Below are 17079 nucleotides of genomic sequence, written 5' to 3'. Positions count from 1 at the left end.
TCTGCTGACTTGGGGCTTTGTTTTTATTTTTTTTCTAGTTCTGTTAGGTGTAGTTTAAGATTACTCATTTGAGATTTTTCTTCTTTGTCTATGTGGGCCTGTGTTGCTATGAATTTCCCTCATGGGACCACTTGAGCTGCATCCCATAAGAGTTGGTATGTTGTATTTTCATGTTTGTTTATCTCCAGATACTTTTTAATTTCTTCATTGATCCATTGGTTGTTCAGTAGCATGTTGTTTAGTCTCCACGTATTTCTGAGTTTCCCAGTTTTTTCTTGTAGTTGATTTCTAGTTTTGTAGTATTGTGTTTGGAGAAGATGGCTGAGATGATTTCAGTCTTCTTAAATTTATTGAGGCTTGCTCTGTTTCCCAACATATGGTCTGTCTTTGAGAAGACTGTATATTCTGCTGTCTTTGGATGGAATGCTCTCTGTATATCTATTAAGTCCATCTGATCAATTGTTTCATTTAAATCTACTGTTTCCTTGTTGATTTTTTGGTCTGGATGATCTGTCCATTGATGTAAGTGGGGTGTTGAGGTCCCCTACTGTTATTGTGTTGCCATTTGTTTTTCCCTTTAGGTCTGTTAGCAATTGGTGTGTGTACTTTGGTGCCCCTGTGCTAGGTGCATTTATATTCATAAGTTTTATGTTCTCTTGGTGGAATGTCCCTTTTATCATTATATACTGCTCCTCTTTGTCTCTTGAAGTCTACTTTGTCTGATATAAGTATGGCAACACCTCCTTTCTTTTGTTTGTCATTAGCTTGGAGTATTGTCTTCCATCGCTTCACTGTGAGCCTGTGTTTGTCTCTGGAGCTGAGATGTGTTTCCTAGAGGCAGCATATTGCTGGGTCTTGTTTTTTAATCCATCCTGCCACTCTCTGTCTTTTGACTGGAGAATTCAATCTTTTTACATTTAGAGTTATTATTGATATATGAGGGCTTAATACTGCCATTTTATCATTTGTTTTCTGGTTGTTCTGTGTTTCCATTGTTTCTCTTCCTTTGTAGTCCTGACTGTCATTTCATTTGGTGGTCTTCTGAGGAGGTTTTCTCAGTTTTCTCCCTTTTTGTGAATTGTGGCTCTGCTCTGGTTTTTTGTTTAGTGGTTACCATGGGGTTTGTATAAAAGATCTCGTAGATGAAGTAGTCCATTTTCTCATAGCCTCTTATCTCCATTAACCTAAGCAGGTTCTATCCCCTACCTTTTCCCCTTCTAAGTTATTGCTGTTACAATTTATTCTGTTTTTCATATCAGCTTACCACTAAGTCTGTGTTTATAGTTACTTTTGATGCTTTTTTTCCCTTGATCTTTCAAGTTATAATTGAGTAATTTGCCTCCCTGTTCTGATATAGAGCTGCAGGTTTCTAATTATGTCTGTTTATTTATCTCATTGCCCGGAGCTTTGTAGACCTTTGTCTTTTCTGGTGTGGCATCTTTAATTATCTCTTATAAGGGAGGTCATGTGACAAGGTACTCTCTCGGCTTTTGTTTATTTGGGAAAGCTCTCATTTTTCCACTGTATCTGAAGGGAAGTTTCATTGGATAGAGTATTCTTGGGTGAAAGTTTTTGTCTTTCAGTGTTTTGAATATATCATTCCATTCTCTGCTAGACTGTAGAGTTTTTGCTGAGACATCTGCTGAATGCCTGTTAGGGTTTTCTTTGTAGATTATTTTGTTCTGCCTTGCTGCCCTTAATATTTTTTCTTTACCTTTGACTTTTCCCAATTTTACTATTATATACCTTGGAGAAGGTCTTTTAGCATTGATGTAATTCAGGGTTTAACTGTTAGCTTTGTCTGTTTGTAAATCTGGTGCTTTCCCCAATTTTGAGAAGCTCTCTGCTCCTTTATCTCTCCATTCTCCCTCAGTAATACCTATAATCCTTATGTTGCTTTTCCTAGCTGAGTCACGTATTTCTCAAAGAATTCCTTCATTTTTAAAAATCTTAGCTCTGTCTCCTCTTCCACCTATAGAATTTCTGTATTTTTAGTCTCTAAATCACTAATTCTTTCTTCTCTAGTGTCAGCTCTGTTTCTTTGGGATTCTAGATTATTTTTTATTTCATTAATTGTGTTTTTCATATCCTGAATTTCTGCTTGATTTTTTTTTATAGTTTCAATCTCTTTGGTGAAGCGATTGATTTTATTCCTGTCCTCATTGAACTGTCTTCCTGTGTTGTCTTGTAAGTCATAGAGTTTCTTTATGACAGCTATTTTGAATTCTCTGTCATTTAGGTTATAAACTACTGTGACTTCAGGATTGGTTTCTGGAGGATTGTCATTTTCCTTTTGATCTGGGTTGTTGCTGCAGTTTCTCATGGTGTTTGATGAACTAATATTTTGTCAGGGCATTTGTGGTAGTATTAGGTTGCAGATTCCACTTGTTACCACTAGGGGGAAGCAGCAGCAGAGTTTCTGGTCCCACCCCGTCTGCTGGAAGCTCTGGGGATACTATTGGTGCTTGCACCGGCCAGGGAGCATTCAGGCGCTTGTGTGGACTGTGCTTGGTGGGTGGGGCTTCCTCCCTGAACCAAGCTAGGGCCACTTCTTGCAGCTGCACTGTCACAGTGGGCTCCCCCCTGCAGGGAAAGTGATCACCAGTGGGCTAAGGGCTGCCGCCACCTCTTCCATGGCGCATTCCCTCTTTCACGGCTCAGTGGTACTACGAGCACTTGCACAGGCCTGTATTTCCATCTTGCTGGCATATAGATCTGCTGCCATCTCTGCTTGTGGTCTTGCTGGCCATTGTGCTTGGTGGGCAGGGCTTCCTCACTGAGACCAAGCTGGGGGCAGTCCCTAGGGTTGCAGGGGCATGGTGGGCTCCCCCATGCCGGGAAAGCAATCATAGCAGGCTAAGGGCTGCTGCCACCTCTTCCTACAGTTGCTCTGTGCATGTTCCCACGTTCTGGCTCTCTCTCCAGGCTAGAAAGCATTCCTGCCCATGCACAGGGCTACTACAGGAGTGCAGGGAGTGCTCACCTATCTGCACCGCTTCCTGGGGGCAGTCCATCCACCCTCAGATGTATAGCTACTTTTGTCTCTCAGGCATCCTGTTGTGCTGTGTGGGCTTCCTCCGTTGGTCAGTGGATGTTCATTTAGTTGTATTTCCAAAGGCAGAGAGACAAGGGAAGAGCTCACTCTGCCATGTTGCTGACGTCTCTCTCCATTTTTCATTTTTTGAGGAATCTCCATACTGTTTTGCATAATGGCTATATCAATTTACATTCCCACCAACAATATGTAAGGGCTCCCTTTCTTCATACCCTTGCCAACACTTATCTTTTGGCTTCTTGATAATAGCCATCCCAACAGTTGTGAGGTGTTATCTCATTGTGATTTTGATTTGGTTTTCCCTGATAATTAGTGATATTGAGCACCTTTTCATATACCTGTTGGCCATTTGTCTGTCTTCTTTGATAAATATCTATTCAGATCCTTTGCCCTTTCTTTTCTTTTTTTCTTTTCTTTTTTGTTTTTGGTGAGGAAGACTGGCCCTAAGTGAACATCCGTTGCCAGTCTACCTCTTTTGCTTGAGGAAGATTGTTGCTGAGCCAATATCTGTGCCAGTTTTCTTCTGTTTTTTTTGTATGTGGGATGCTACCAAGCCTGGCCTGATGAGTGGTGCGTAGGTCTGCACCCGGGACCTGAACCAGTGAACCCCAGGCCACCGAAGTGGAGCACATGAACTCAACCACTATGCCACTGGGCAGGCCCTCCTTTACACATTCTTTAATGGGAATTTTGTGTTCTTTTGCTATTGAATTGTATGAGTTTGTTATATATTTTGGATATTACTCTCTTATTATCTATATGGTTTGCAAGTATTTTCTCTCATTATGGAGGTTGCCTTTTCACTTTATTGATAGTTTTCTTTGCTATGCAGAAGCTTTTTAGTTTGAGGTAGTCCCACTTGTTTATTTTTGCTTTTGTTGCCTGTGCTTTTGGTGTCATATCCAAAAAGTCATGCAGTGTACGTTTTTAACTAATGTAAGTCCACCTTCAGATAACGCTGTCCCACTTTAGGTGTGGTGCAAATAGCATATCAATATTTTCAGTTCCTTCCTCCTTTCCCTGATGACGTTATTATCATTCATTTCATTTATCCATATGCTATAATCACCCAATACATTGTTATTATTATTACCTTAAATCATTACCTTTTAGATGCAGTAAGAATGATAAAAGATGTAATTTTAACTTCATTTATTCCTTCTCTAATTCTGTATATATGTGAATTTCTGACCTGTGTCATTTTCCTTCTCCCTGAAGACTTCTTTTAATATATCTTACACAGTGGGTCTCCTGGCTATGAATTCTTCAGTTTTTGTTTGTCTGAGGAAGTCTTTATTACCTCTTCACTTAAAAAAATTTTTATTGATGTATAATTTACATACAGTATCCTATTAGTTTCAGGTATATCTCATAGTGATTCAATATCTGTCACTTTTGAAGGATAATAACACTAGATATAGAATTTTAGGTTGATGGGTTTTTTTTCCCCCCTCTAACACTTTAAATATTTCACTCTACTATCTTCTTGCACATGTGGTTTCTGATGAGAAATCTGCTGTAATTTGTAACATTGTTGGTCTATCGGTAAGGTGGTTTTTCCCCTTTGTCTTCTTTTAAGCTTTTCTCCTTGTCTTTCATACTTTACATTTTGATTATGACCTGCCTATGGATAGATTTTTAGTATTTATATTGTCTGCTGTTGTGAGCTTCGTGATTTCCTCTGCTGTTTACTTTGGAAAATTCTCAGCCATTATTACTTAAAATTTTTCTTCTCTTTTCGTTTCCTTCTGGTATTCCAGTTATGTGTAGGTTGCGTCTTTTGAAATCATCCCATAGTTCTTGGATGTTTTGTACTGTTTCTTCATTCTCTTTTTTTCCTCTTTGCACGTTAGTTTGGGAAGTTTCTATGGACATATCTTCATGTTTACTGATTCTTTCTTCAGCCAGTTCCAGTCTACTGAATAGCCCATCAGAGGCATTCATGTCTCTTCTGCGTTTTTAAACTTAGCATTTCCTTTTGATTCTTTCTTAGAATGTCCACCTCTCTGGTTATATTACCCATCTATTCTTGGATGTTTTCTACTTTTTCCATTAGAGCTCTTAACAATTAATCATAGGTATTTAAAATTCCCTGTCTGATAATTCCAACATCTTTGTCAAATATCCGATGCTTGCTGTATGTCTTCAGGCTGCATTTTTTCTTGCGTTTTAGCATGTCATATAATTCCTTTGTGAAAGCCAGACATGGTGTATCATATAGTAGGAACTGAAGTCATAGGCCTATGCGTGAGGTTTAATTTGGCTAGAAGGTGAGCTGTATTTAATGTTTGCTGTAGCTGTAGGTGCCAGAGGCTTCAAATTCCTCTATTGTCCTTGGCTCCTCTGTTGACCTCGGCTTCTCTCTCCATAGAGAGTCTGTGTTTTGCGGCTCTTTCAGCTGTGATCCACTGTTATTACACTGAGCCCAGTTGGTGTGGGGGACAGTAAGTGTTCCATAATCTTTTGATTGTCTCAATCTTTTATGAGCCTGTGTTCCTGGCTGTGATCTTCACAAAGGTTTCTCAGCTTCTTTTCCCCCTTAGCTAGAGGGGCCTAGAGTGGGAGAAATACTCTTCCCCCAAGTGGGATACAGTTCTGTTAAATTCTTCGCTCCTAGAGAATCAGTCTTTGGATAGAGTACGCTTTGGTCACAGTTGTTGCTCTTTCTCTCCCCGTGCTAGAACCACAGGGGGATTTTTGTCAGCTCTTCACTGTGAGAAACTGGTAGGGTTTCTGGAGGTAAAGCCTGTGAACGTGTGTGGGGCTACCCTCAAACTGCAGCCCTAGGACTTTCTCCCCCTCTTGCTCATCTGCACTCAGCCTCCAGCAGTCCCTCAAAGTTGCCATTTAAGTGTTTTCTCCTAATGGCTTTTGTTCCAGGTAAGCAGATCTCAATTTCAACTCTCTGTATTTGCCTATGTGTCCTGGAGTGGTAGTTTGTCCTATGACCTCACTTCTCTGATAAATCAAGAAAAGTCATTGATTTTCAGTTTTTCAACTTTTTCTTGTTGTAAGGATGGTAGTTATGAGTTCCAAGCTTTTTACATGTTGGAGCTGAAGTTACAGTAGTTTTACATGTGGAACAGACCTACTCATTCTTATTTTATGAAGATAATTATGTGAATTTTGCCATTGAGAATAAAATCTAAAATAGGAATAAAATAAAAACCCAATTTATTGCTTATTTTTGGGAGTCAGATTTAATTTTATTAATTAACACATTTATAGAATTAATAAATTACCTAACCCCAGGAATTTGAGAGGAAATCACAGAGGTCTTAATTAACAATATGTATGTCTTGTACAGCTTTCTTAGTTCTGCTAGATGTGAATTGAACTTGAGTATTTTATCATATTATCTAAGTGCGTTAAACTCTTATGAATTTATCTTGGAAATTGCCTCTATTGAAAAGAAATACACTTTGACTTAAAAAAATGTCTTAGAATAAATGAGAGCATATTTCCTAATATAAGATTGAGATAAGAGTTAAGTAATAAAATGTAAGACTCAGAACAATCAGTAATTATTGTATTTCAGATTTTATCTCCTTCTAGTAGATAAGTAATTCCTTAGCATTATTACCTTTTAAAAGCAGGATAGTGACATAAGTCAGATACAGATAGACAAATACTGTATAATCTCACATAGACATGGCATGTAAAAAACAAAACCAAATCTGAACTCATAAATACAAAGAACAGATTGGTGGTTGACAGAGGTGGGGGTGAAATGGGTGAAGGTGGTCAAAAGGTACAAATTTCCAGTTACAGATAAGTTGGAGATGCGCTGTACAGCATGGTGACTATACTTAACAATACTGTGTTGTATACTTGAAAGTTGCTAAGAGACTAGGTCTTAGAAGTTCTCATGACAAGAAAAAAACATTTGTAACTGGTAGTGGATGTTAACTAGAGTTATTGTGGTCATTATTTTGAAATATATACAAATATCAAATCATTATGTCATATACCTGAAACTAATATAATGTATATGTCAATTATATCTCAATTAAAAAAATAGCGCAGTAAGTATTGTCAGATGGCTTTTTTTTTTGCTATAATTTTAATTCTTCTTGGGAGCCTATTAGGTCTAGAATTTTGTTATCTTTGTCTTCTGTATTAGCAGTCTTTTTTGCTTTATAGCTTATTTATGGGTTTACCTGAAATAATCTTTGGCATATTTTCTTCTTGCTGAAAACCATAACTCATGTAAGGTTGGTGTTCTAATGTATATTTATTCAAAAGGCTGTGTTTATCATTGAAATTTTCAAAGCAAATTTCTTCTCTATTATGTTTGGAGTAGGAAATGACTGGTCTAGAGATAATGACAAATTGAAGTCATTTTTGACCTATTTATAGCTTAAAAATTCATCCCCTATACCTGAATTTTGGTTTTGTGTCTTCAGCATGAGATAATAACCTCAGAATTACTAAGGGAAGCATTGAAATTCAACTTTTGTATTATCTGATTTGTTTTTCCCTGCTGAGTGAGATTCACCCTCAGCTAACATCTGTGCCAATCTTCCTCTATTTTTCAGTATGTGGGCAGCATGGCCACTAACAGAGCAGTGTGGGTCTGTGCCCAGGAACCGAACCCAGGTTGCAGAAGTGGAGCACACCGAACTTAACGCTAGTCCACCAGGGCTGGCCCTGTATTATCAGAATTTTTTAAAATGCTAATAAATTCTTTCTTTTTTCCCCCTGGGGAGAAATAGACTCTGAATTTTTTTATTGGAGTTTTTTTTAAACTATATTTCTTAACCTTTTGCTTTTTGTTTTCTTCCTTGTTCTCTTCTCATACCGTTTCCTTCTGCTTTTCTTTGTTCTTCTCCCCTGAGTCTTCTCCCCTTCAGCATCCTGAAATAGTGTTAAACCACCCATCCAAGTCAGTAGGTGACCTGACAAAGTGACGCCATAAAGTCCTAGCTGATGTTTTTTCTGTATTTTGCACGAGTGATGCTTTTTTTACTGTCCTATAGAAAGTGAATACACTTGACCTTCTCATCTCTCCTTTCCTCAAGTAGGAACTCGAGTGGTTTTTTTTGTTCTGTTTTTTTAAATGACTCCTTTTTAAAGTATACTGAGGTGGCTACAAAGTGGAAAAGTTTCTGTGAGACCAAAATTCTCCCCCAAACTTTGGGAAATGTCCACATTTCTGCTGCTTTTGCTTTGTTTTATGCTTAGTGACTTAATTCATTTAGGGCTGCCTCTCTTTCCCCCTTGCTTTTACTTTGTTTTGGCTTTTAACTATACCAGTTTAGGGTAGAATTTTGCTAACATATTAAAATACATGTCTGCCAGTAGAGTCTCCTTTAAAGGCCTCTGTTAGTAATTGTGGATTTTCACAAGTGATTAAACCTGTAACAAAAGATATTGGGTAAAGGACTTAATCTTAAAAGTACAGCTGTTGCTTTGACAAAATATTTAGCCCAGGTTATAGAAACATTTGTCTTTTCCTCAAGGTATTTTGCCTTAGAGCTTTCTGAAGTATTTCTTAAGAATGTGTATTTATCCCTTTAATATTTTTTCAAACCATTTTAGGGGACTAAGTATGTTTTGTTGTCTATTGAAAAAGGGACAAGAAAACATCTTAGCCTTTACCTTCTCATTAAATACATTATATGTGCATGGTTTTAGAGATTCAGGAGAAAAATTGAAGACTTGAAAATTAGTTTTTAATTATTGAAACTGCTTTATATTCCAAGATGCGTTGAAGGTCCTAGTTGCTATTGCAACAGGATCCTGAATAAAAGACCTTTTCTCAGTTCTAAATGTAATCGTTGATTTCTGACTTTGTCTCCTGTTATCTTGAAAGATCCTGAATCCTTGCATTAGCAAGTTACTGATGTGGTGATAGCCATCTTCTTAACCTAACTCCATGTTTAAAATTATTTTTTAATTCTTAACTATTTTTTGTGAGGAAGATTGGCCCTGAGCTAACATCTGTTGCCAGTCTTCCTCTTTTTGCTTGCGGAAGATTGTTGCTGAGCTAACATCTGTGCTAATCTTCCTCTATTTTATATGGGATGCCACCACAACGTGGTTTGACGAGCACTGCTAAGTCCATGCCCTGGATCCAAACCTGCGAACCCTGGGCTGCCAAAGTGGAGTACACGAACTTAACCACCATGCCACTGGGCTGGCCCCAACCTAACTCCATTTCTGATGGCATCACACTTGCTGCTGCGTACTGATGTTTTGGTTGACAGACCGCATATACAACAGTGGCCCCATAAGATTAGTACCATATAACATAGGTGTGTAGTAGGCTATATGATCTAGGTTCTTGTAAGTACATTCTATCATGTTCACACAATGACAAAAACCTCCTGATGACAACTTTCTCAGAATGTATCCCTGTTATTGAGTGATACATGACTGTATATGTTTCTCAATGCTCAAGGCCATATGATTTGTAAGTGCTTGGTAAAGCAGTATATATGAGAAGGGAAGGGAAGTGAGCATCAAGTGGAAATTAGATCTCAGCATTGGTACTGGCTATGGTAAGATCAGCGGGAATCTCTGGTGATGCCTTTTGATATTATTTTGGAGAGATCAGTAGTAGTCTGGCTTCTTAGTACAGCTCACTAGACTCTGAACAGTGTCTTGGCTTATGATGATTTTTGGCCTGATAAATATTCAGGGATGTATTCTTTTAAAATAACTAATTCATTCAGAATCTAAGATAATTATTTGTTCATTTATTACTAATATTTTGTCTATGTAATATTTAAGCAGAGAAAACCCTTATAAATTGAAGACTAGCTATTAGATATTTGATAATACTCTATTTAAATTGGAATATAGAAGTTCTTTGGGACATAGTTTGCCTTCTGCCATTGTGTTTATCTAATAGAATTTGAACACTTTTCTTTGTAGGCACATGAGGCAACATTGGAAGCCAGAGCCAGCCCAGAGATGAGTGACCGAATACAGCAATTGGAGAAAGAGATTGCCAGGTACAAAGATGAATCTAGCAAGGCCCAGGCAGAAGTTGACCGCCTCTTGGAAATCTTGAAGGAGGTGGAAAATGAGAAGAATGACAAAGATAAGAAGATTGCCGAGTTGGAAAGGTAAGAAAAGGGAAGTGAACAGGGACTCACTATGTTAGAAATATTAAAGTATGCTTATAAACTATGTATTTCTGCGGCAGACTTTTTAAATCTGAATTTAGATTCTTGAGTGCTTGATGTTACTTTATCATCTCCTTTTTATTCTGAGTCAGTTTAAATTCACTGTTGCAGTCTCTAAAAGGCAGCACAGAATGGGAATAAATTGGGAAGCTATGGACTTCAGCATCATTGATTGAAAAGAGAGAAAGTATTTCTTGATTAAGAAACTAAAGTTTTCTACCAGCTAATCAAGAGAGTACAAAAGCTACTTGGTCTTTAGTTATTTATTTATCTATCTAAGGAGCAAATGAGCCTCAAGTTCAAGGAATTAATATTTTCTCATAGGTTTAGACCTTTTTTGTTGAGCTGATACTCCTTTGGGTTATGAATTGTTAGACTTCACCATTTGTGTTGTGGAGAAGCAGGCGATTACATCAGGGCATAGGTCAGAGTTAGAAGAAGGGGGTGCATCTTGAGGACAGTGTAGGAGACCTGGATTTGATTTTTGTGGAGCTCTGACTTTGAATTCTTCAAAATGAGCTGAGTGAACAGATCCAGTCAGACAGCTCTCTTGGAATTTTCTTTGTCTTTTTTTAAAAATTAGGGTGTTTCATACTAAAGATTAAGCGTATTCCTCTTGACCTCTTCTTTTACACCGTATATTTAAAATAAATTCACGGGTGCATGGAAACAGTTCTTCCGGTGGGACTTGGTTAATCACCCACGGTCTTCTGAACAGTCGGACTGTCAGCGACAGGATGAAGCCCCTAATCTGTGTGGCTCCTTGGAGCCTGATTCTTAGGAATATTTTATTTTCATGCTCTTGAAGGGTGGGAAGTATTTGACTCCTTTCATAAGTTTATTAAGTTTTAAATTTTTGGGTTACTTCAATTTAAGACTTGATATTTTCCCCAGAAGTTATTTTTTTCTTCTATTCTGTATCCGTAGAAATTTGATTTTCAAGAAACTAAAACAATGAAGTCCAACCCTCACAATTCTCCTTCACTATACTGAAAGTGTGAATAACTTTCACACTGTAGGCTGATTACTTACTCACTCATTTCCTCTTATTTTGATTATTAACTCTATTTATATTTTCTGGTTCTGGATAAGACAAACAGATAAAGTTCTTTAAGTCAAAATTAACAAATTACCCGAATCTCAAGATTAGATTTTGTGCATTTTTTTATGCTTTTGTCCATGTTTGCACTGTATCTTCCCCCCTCAACACACACACACACACGCGCGCGCACACACACACACTTGCATGAATATGCACCTCTCTTTGCTTTTGTCTTGGCCTGAAATCAGCAACAGTAGTGTATAGATTTTAAAATACAATACTTTTGATGGATTAGTGACTTCCCACTAAATATATTTCAATATTTCAAAAAAGAAATTCCTTGATAAAGTTTCATTTTTCAGTTTGAGTTCTTGTATTAGAAATCTACATTGAAATTATTGCTTTGCTATTCCAGGCAGCTTGCTTGAAAAACATCTTGATTCATTTTTGGACCTAATACTGATTTTGGGAAATGGACATGATTTGAATGAGAGTAAGAAATAGGATTAAATCTATGTTTGATATCCAGAGCAACCACATAGCTTTTATTAGCCACTATATTTTTCATATTTTGAGAAAGAGTTCTAAATGATATACTCTCTCCACAGAATATAATTTATAAAGTTGAAAACGCACTATACAGGTTTGTCCTCTGGTCATGCAGCAGTTGTCATTTTGTTTTAGAATTTGTCGCAAAGTTTCTTGGTTACTAAAAAAAGAAAGTTTTTAAAACTCAATTTTTGCTACTGGCTTTATAATTTGTTACTGAGCAACATAATTTAAAATTAGAATAAATAGTCAAAAATAGTTGGGATTATATTATACCTTTTGTTCCCAGATTTAGTACTGAAGTGCATTGTGTGTGGCTGCTGTGTTTCTTACTAACCGTTTGCTTCTTATGGTGCCATTCCACTATTTCCTGTGTGTGGGTGTCTTCCTGTAATATACTGTTTGAATTTCTTCACCTTTCTTTTGATTTGTCTTATCACGGTCCTGTTCTATTGGGGCTTCATGTCTGTGTGTTCGTATGTGTGTCTCCTCTTGGCCATATTCTGTCTCAGAATGCTGGTCTTCCGCAATTTGTACCTTCCACACCAGGTTCTGTCCCTGCACTGTCAGGGGTTTGTTTGGGACTTCCTGGGAAAGTGAGTGTTATGTAAGGCCACGGTTCTGTACTAGACTGGATTGCTACTGCTGGGCCTTGCTGGGCATTTTGCTTGATCAGAATTAAAGAACAGCTGTTTATGTGTTAGGTTGAACTGTACCTCTTAGGTACATTGCTTGTGGGCAACGTGTGTGTTCTCTGGTAAGATTCTGTTGTTGTGTAAAATTGTCTTAGTCTTTGTTCCAGCCTGTCTTTTATGTGGTTGTTTTATGCTTGAATGCCCTTGAAGTGGTAGCCCCTTGACTATTGCAACTAGGCCCACTGTCATTCAGGACGTACAACTCATTTCTGAAGGGTGTTCAGCAGCCTTCTAAGTGCAAAAATAAAAGCAGACTGTTAGAATCGTTGAACTAAAGGAAAGTCTTAGTGTTCTTTTAAAGTTTCTTAGTACTTCTTATGTAAGGATCTCCAGTATTAACAGATTTAGATAAATCATCAAGGATTCCTAAACCTATTCTTTGTGGTCTTGAGGAAAATGAATAGTCCCTTACATTGCTCTTAAAGAACAACAGTAGTTTCTGTTCGGAGATGATTTAGTGTTGTACCACTGACTTCACCTACTGCAATTTTGGAAAGAGGATTATGTATGCTCACCCATACATCTGCAGATGTAAAACATTTTCTCCAATTAAGTTTAATAAGTATTACTTCTAAAATCATATTCAATACTGTAGTGTATATCAGTGAAAGTTCAACCAGAGTGGCAGAACCAGTAGATGATATATATATATATATAAAGGGATTTATTGCAAGGAATTGTCTTGCATGATTGTGGGGTCTGGCTAAGCAAGTCTGAAATCTGTATGGCAGGCTGTCAAGAAGAGATCACTAGTAGGTTAGAACTCCTGCAGCCACAGGCCAAAACTGGTCCATAGAAGAATTTCTTTTCTTTGCTAGGGAAACCTCAGCCCCACTGTTACAGTCTTCCCGAGGATTCAGTTATGCCCACTTTGATTATCTAGGATAATCTCCTTTGCTTAAATGGATTAAAGGCTTTAATTATATCTGCAAACTACCTTCATAGCAACGTCTAGATTAGTCTTTAAGTGACTGGGCACTGTAGCCTAATGAAGGTGACACTTCAGGAAAGTCATCACCTAGTGGTTCTGGATAGTCTTTATAGGTCAGTTGAAAGAAAAAAATCTATAAAACTAGAACTAGGAATGAATGTCCTTTTGTAAGTATGTAGATGGGTTTAGATTAGCCCAGGAACTGAATGTGGTTGAGAATATTAGAGTTTCTATTTAAATTCATAATGAACAGTTTTTCTTTGGCATGATGTTTAAAATATTTAGTAATGTAGGCTGATAGAATTCTGATATTAGTCTGTTTTCAGACTCTTGAAAGAATTGTTCATTGTCTTCTGTTTCAGTCTTATTATTCCTTTTAGCCAAATATTCATGTCATGGCATAGCATAGCTAGGAGCATTATCTCCCGTGCCATATGTTGTGTTTGCTTCATAATTTTGCTTTTGTGTTTGTTTTACCTTTTTTCTAATACAGAAATACTAATGAATCTGCAGAATTTGGTGTTTGCAGCAGAAATCTTCAGTTTACTCTAATATGAGGTTCATTTAGATTAGATTCAACATACCATTTAGAAACTTTTATAGTATTTAGAGAATGGCAGCCATCTTCTGGTTTTCAGATAATTTAGGTATCAAGGATTGCCTTTGAGGGGCTGGCCCTGTGGCCGAGTGGTTAAGTTTGCATGCTCTGCTTTGGCGGCCCAGGGTTTTGCCAGTTTGGATCCTGGGCGCGGACATGGCACCACTCATCAAGCCATGCTGAGGCGGCATCTCATATAGCACAACCAGAAGGACGTACAACTAGAATACACAACTGTGTATTAGGGGGCTTTTGTGGGGGTGGGGCGGGGGAGGGAGAGCAGGGCAGAGGGGAGGAGGAGGAGGAGGAAAGGATTGCCTTTGATTTATCAAAGTTAGGAATTTTTAGTGATCAGAAGAATAATAGAATGTATTAGTATGTAACCTCCATAATGAATAGAAAATGTAGATTTACTGTATTTCTCGATTTGGGGAATATAAAAACTGGGATTTTCGTGGATGTAGATTTCATTTTGGGGTATGTTTTAAAATTTAGTAGAGGGATTAAAAGATGAGAAGAAAGGACATACTTTCTTATAAATCTTTAATCTTTGAAAACCCTAAAGTGTTTTTTATTCCCTGTTCCTTTTGCCTGGTTGCTCTCCCTTTAAATATGTATCTTTAAAAATAGCATTATTAATAAGATTTATAGTTATCAGGCTCTTGAAAATAATATCCAATCTGTGAGTTTAGTTTTTCTCTGCACAACCCACTCTCTTCTCTGCCACAAAATGTACTCTCTCGTTCGTCATTAGTCAATGAATTAATTTTTTTACTTATGGAGGCTCTTATTTGCTGGTTACTGTTCTGGGCTCTGGACACATCAGGGAACAAAACAGATAAAATATCTGCTTTCACAGGGCTTATAATCTAGTTGGGAGGAGATGGACAGTAGAAACTAAAGATGTAAATGTCAAGTGGTGATGAATACCATGAAAATGTTAATGCAGAGTAAGGAGGTAGAGGGTGGGAGAATGCGCGTGGTTGCTGTATTTATAGGGTGGTCAGGAAAGACCTTCTGATAAGGTGATTGAGCAGACACTTCAAGGAGGGGCTCTTTTCTTTAGAAGTCCTCAGAAGCCCTTAAAAAAGCCTACTTGGGACAGATTCAGTAGTGTAGTGGTTAAGTTGGTGTGCTCTGCTTCGGCGGCCTAGAGTTCGTTGGTTCAGATCCTGGGTGCAGACCTACATACCACTCGTCAAGCCATGCTGAGGCGGCGTCCCACATAGCAGAACTAGAAGGGCATACAACTAGAATATACAACTATGGCCTGGGGCTTCAGGGAGGAGGGAAAAAAAAAGGAAGATTGGCAACAGTTGTTAGCTCAGGGCCAAATCTTCCTCACCAAAAAGCATACCTTAAAAAAAAAAGTACTTTCCTTTAAAAAAAACCAAAAAACCTACTTTATTGAGGTACAATTTACATACAAGAAAATGTACCCATTTTAAGCTTTTTGTTTGAGATTTGATAAATGTATACACCAGTGTAACCACCACTACAGTCAAGATCCAGCACGTTCTTTCACTGCCAGAGGTTCTCTCAGAGCACTGTGCAGCAGATGTCTTCCCATCCCTAGCCCCGGGCACCACAGGTCTTAGAACCATTTTTTAAATTAACTTTAACTCAGGTTTTAGTTTTCTGCTTTCCTTTTTTTGTTTGGAGTTGAGAATAAATTATATTATACCAACCAAACATCCATTTTCTCGTCAATCCTAACACAGTCCTAAGTTTTGCAGTTTCCTGCAACTCCCAGATCCAGGAGTAGATCCTGATTCATTTAAGTCAGTCAAGGTAATAGAACTTTCTTTTTCGGTGACTAGTTACACACTGAGCCTATTATCCTTATGTGATTCGAGGGGAAAACTACAGAGAGGCCTCTGGGGAACGATTTTCTCATAAGGAAAACTTGCAGGAAGAAAGGTGCCCCCTTGTATAGATTTTTTTTTATATACAGATAAGGAGGCTGAGGCCCAGAGAGATTAAATGACTGGTCCTGTATCACATAAGTAGGTAGGTGATAGCAGAGTTGTGCCAAAGAATTCCAGAATCCGTCTCTTCTACTTTTTCTCCTTTTGAACCTCCTGTGTTCAGTTTTCGTTGATGAACCTACCTTCTACAAGATAAGGATATAGACAAGCTAGATGATTCAGAGGCTGCTCACTTGAGTATCCTGCCGAGGCCAAAGGCTTTTCCCACATGCTAGAGTGCCCTCTTAGAGGACAAATGCTTTGGAACTGGCATGTGAGTTGCTTTGCTGCCAGGTGCCAGTTTTTCCACGTCTGACTCCTAGCCATTATGTCACTTCGGACTCAGTGAAGAGATAGTTCTGGTCCCAGAAGATTAAGACTCCAATAAAGAGCAGCTATTGTCATTTCTTTTGTAGATGATGCTGGCAGAGGCATTCTTCCACAGCTTGTCCAGTAGCTAGAAGTTTCAGTGATGTTTCAATTTAAGGTCTGGTTGAATTCCTGGGAAGTAATACTTAACATAATTAATGTGCGCCCCAAGATGTAGGATTATCATAGAGAAGGGGCTTCTTGTTGAACTATGGACTCTTAAGTCTGGTCTTTTAGTTTTTGAGACCAATATTAAGTGATAATGGCTTGAGAGCTCATTTGATGGGAAAGCTAGTAGGTAATTTTGGATCCTAGACTGCCAGTTTGAGGTCCAAGAACTCTGATGTCGGTAGAGATATGAAATGGACAGGGAAAGCCAGGATATTGTACTGCTACTGTGACTATTCTGAAGAGCGCAAGAGGACCAGAGAGCAGTTTTGTTATTCATTCATACACACACACACACACATGAATATATAGACACACACATTCTTGGTGCAGTCTTGTAAGTAGTTAGAATGGTGGACTTAGTTTTCCCACTTTGTGATGGTTAATTATATTTTCTTTGCTAACCATCTTTTCCAGACCTCACCTAGAACTATTAGTTCTAGGCTTTTAATGATGGTTAAAAGTAAATTTTATGGACTAGCAAGAAAACCTAACCTGTATTTATGATATTGTTCCCAAGGGAACTACATTCTGATTTATAAACAACTGGCCTTATTTGAAAGAGTGGTACA

The 17079-nt window shown here is 38.0% G+C and overlaps 1 protein-coding gene across 22 annotated transcripts in view; it reads left to right on the top strand.

Annotated features, from left to right (window-relative positions):
* Positions 1-17079, top strand: part of ERC1 (ELKS/RAB6-interacting/CAST family member 1) — a 516642-nt gene that overhangs the window by 188742 nt on the left and 310821 nt on the right. For all 22 annotated transcript variants that reach the window (XR_011540237.1, XR_011540234.1, XR_011540233.1 and 19 more), the window contains one exon: positions 9935-10128. Coding sequence is in view for 15 of the 22 variants with exons in the window: in XM_070620439.1 (XP_070476540.1) it covers positions 9935-10128 (194 nt within the window). In the remaining 7 variants the exon portion in view is untranslated. The remainder of the gene's footprint in view (positions 1-9934; positions 10129-17079) is intronic.

Source organism: Equus przewalskii, chromosome 5 (genome assembly GCF_037783145.1).
Source record: "Equus przewalskii isolate Varuska chromosome 5, EquPr2, whole genome shotgun sequence".
In the NCBI taxonomy this organism is placed as follows: Eukaryota; Metazoa; Chordata; class Mammalia; order Perissodactyla; family Equidae; genus Equus; species Equus przewalskii.
Note: the sequence above shows the minus strand (reverse complement) of the source record. Positions and strands in the feature narration are given on the sequence as shown.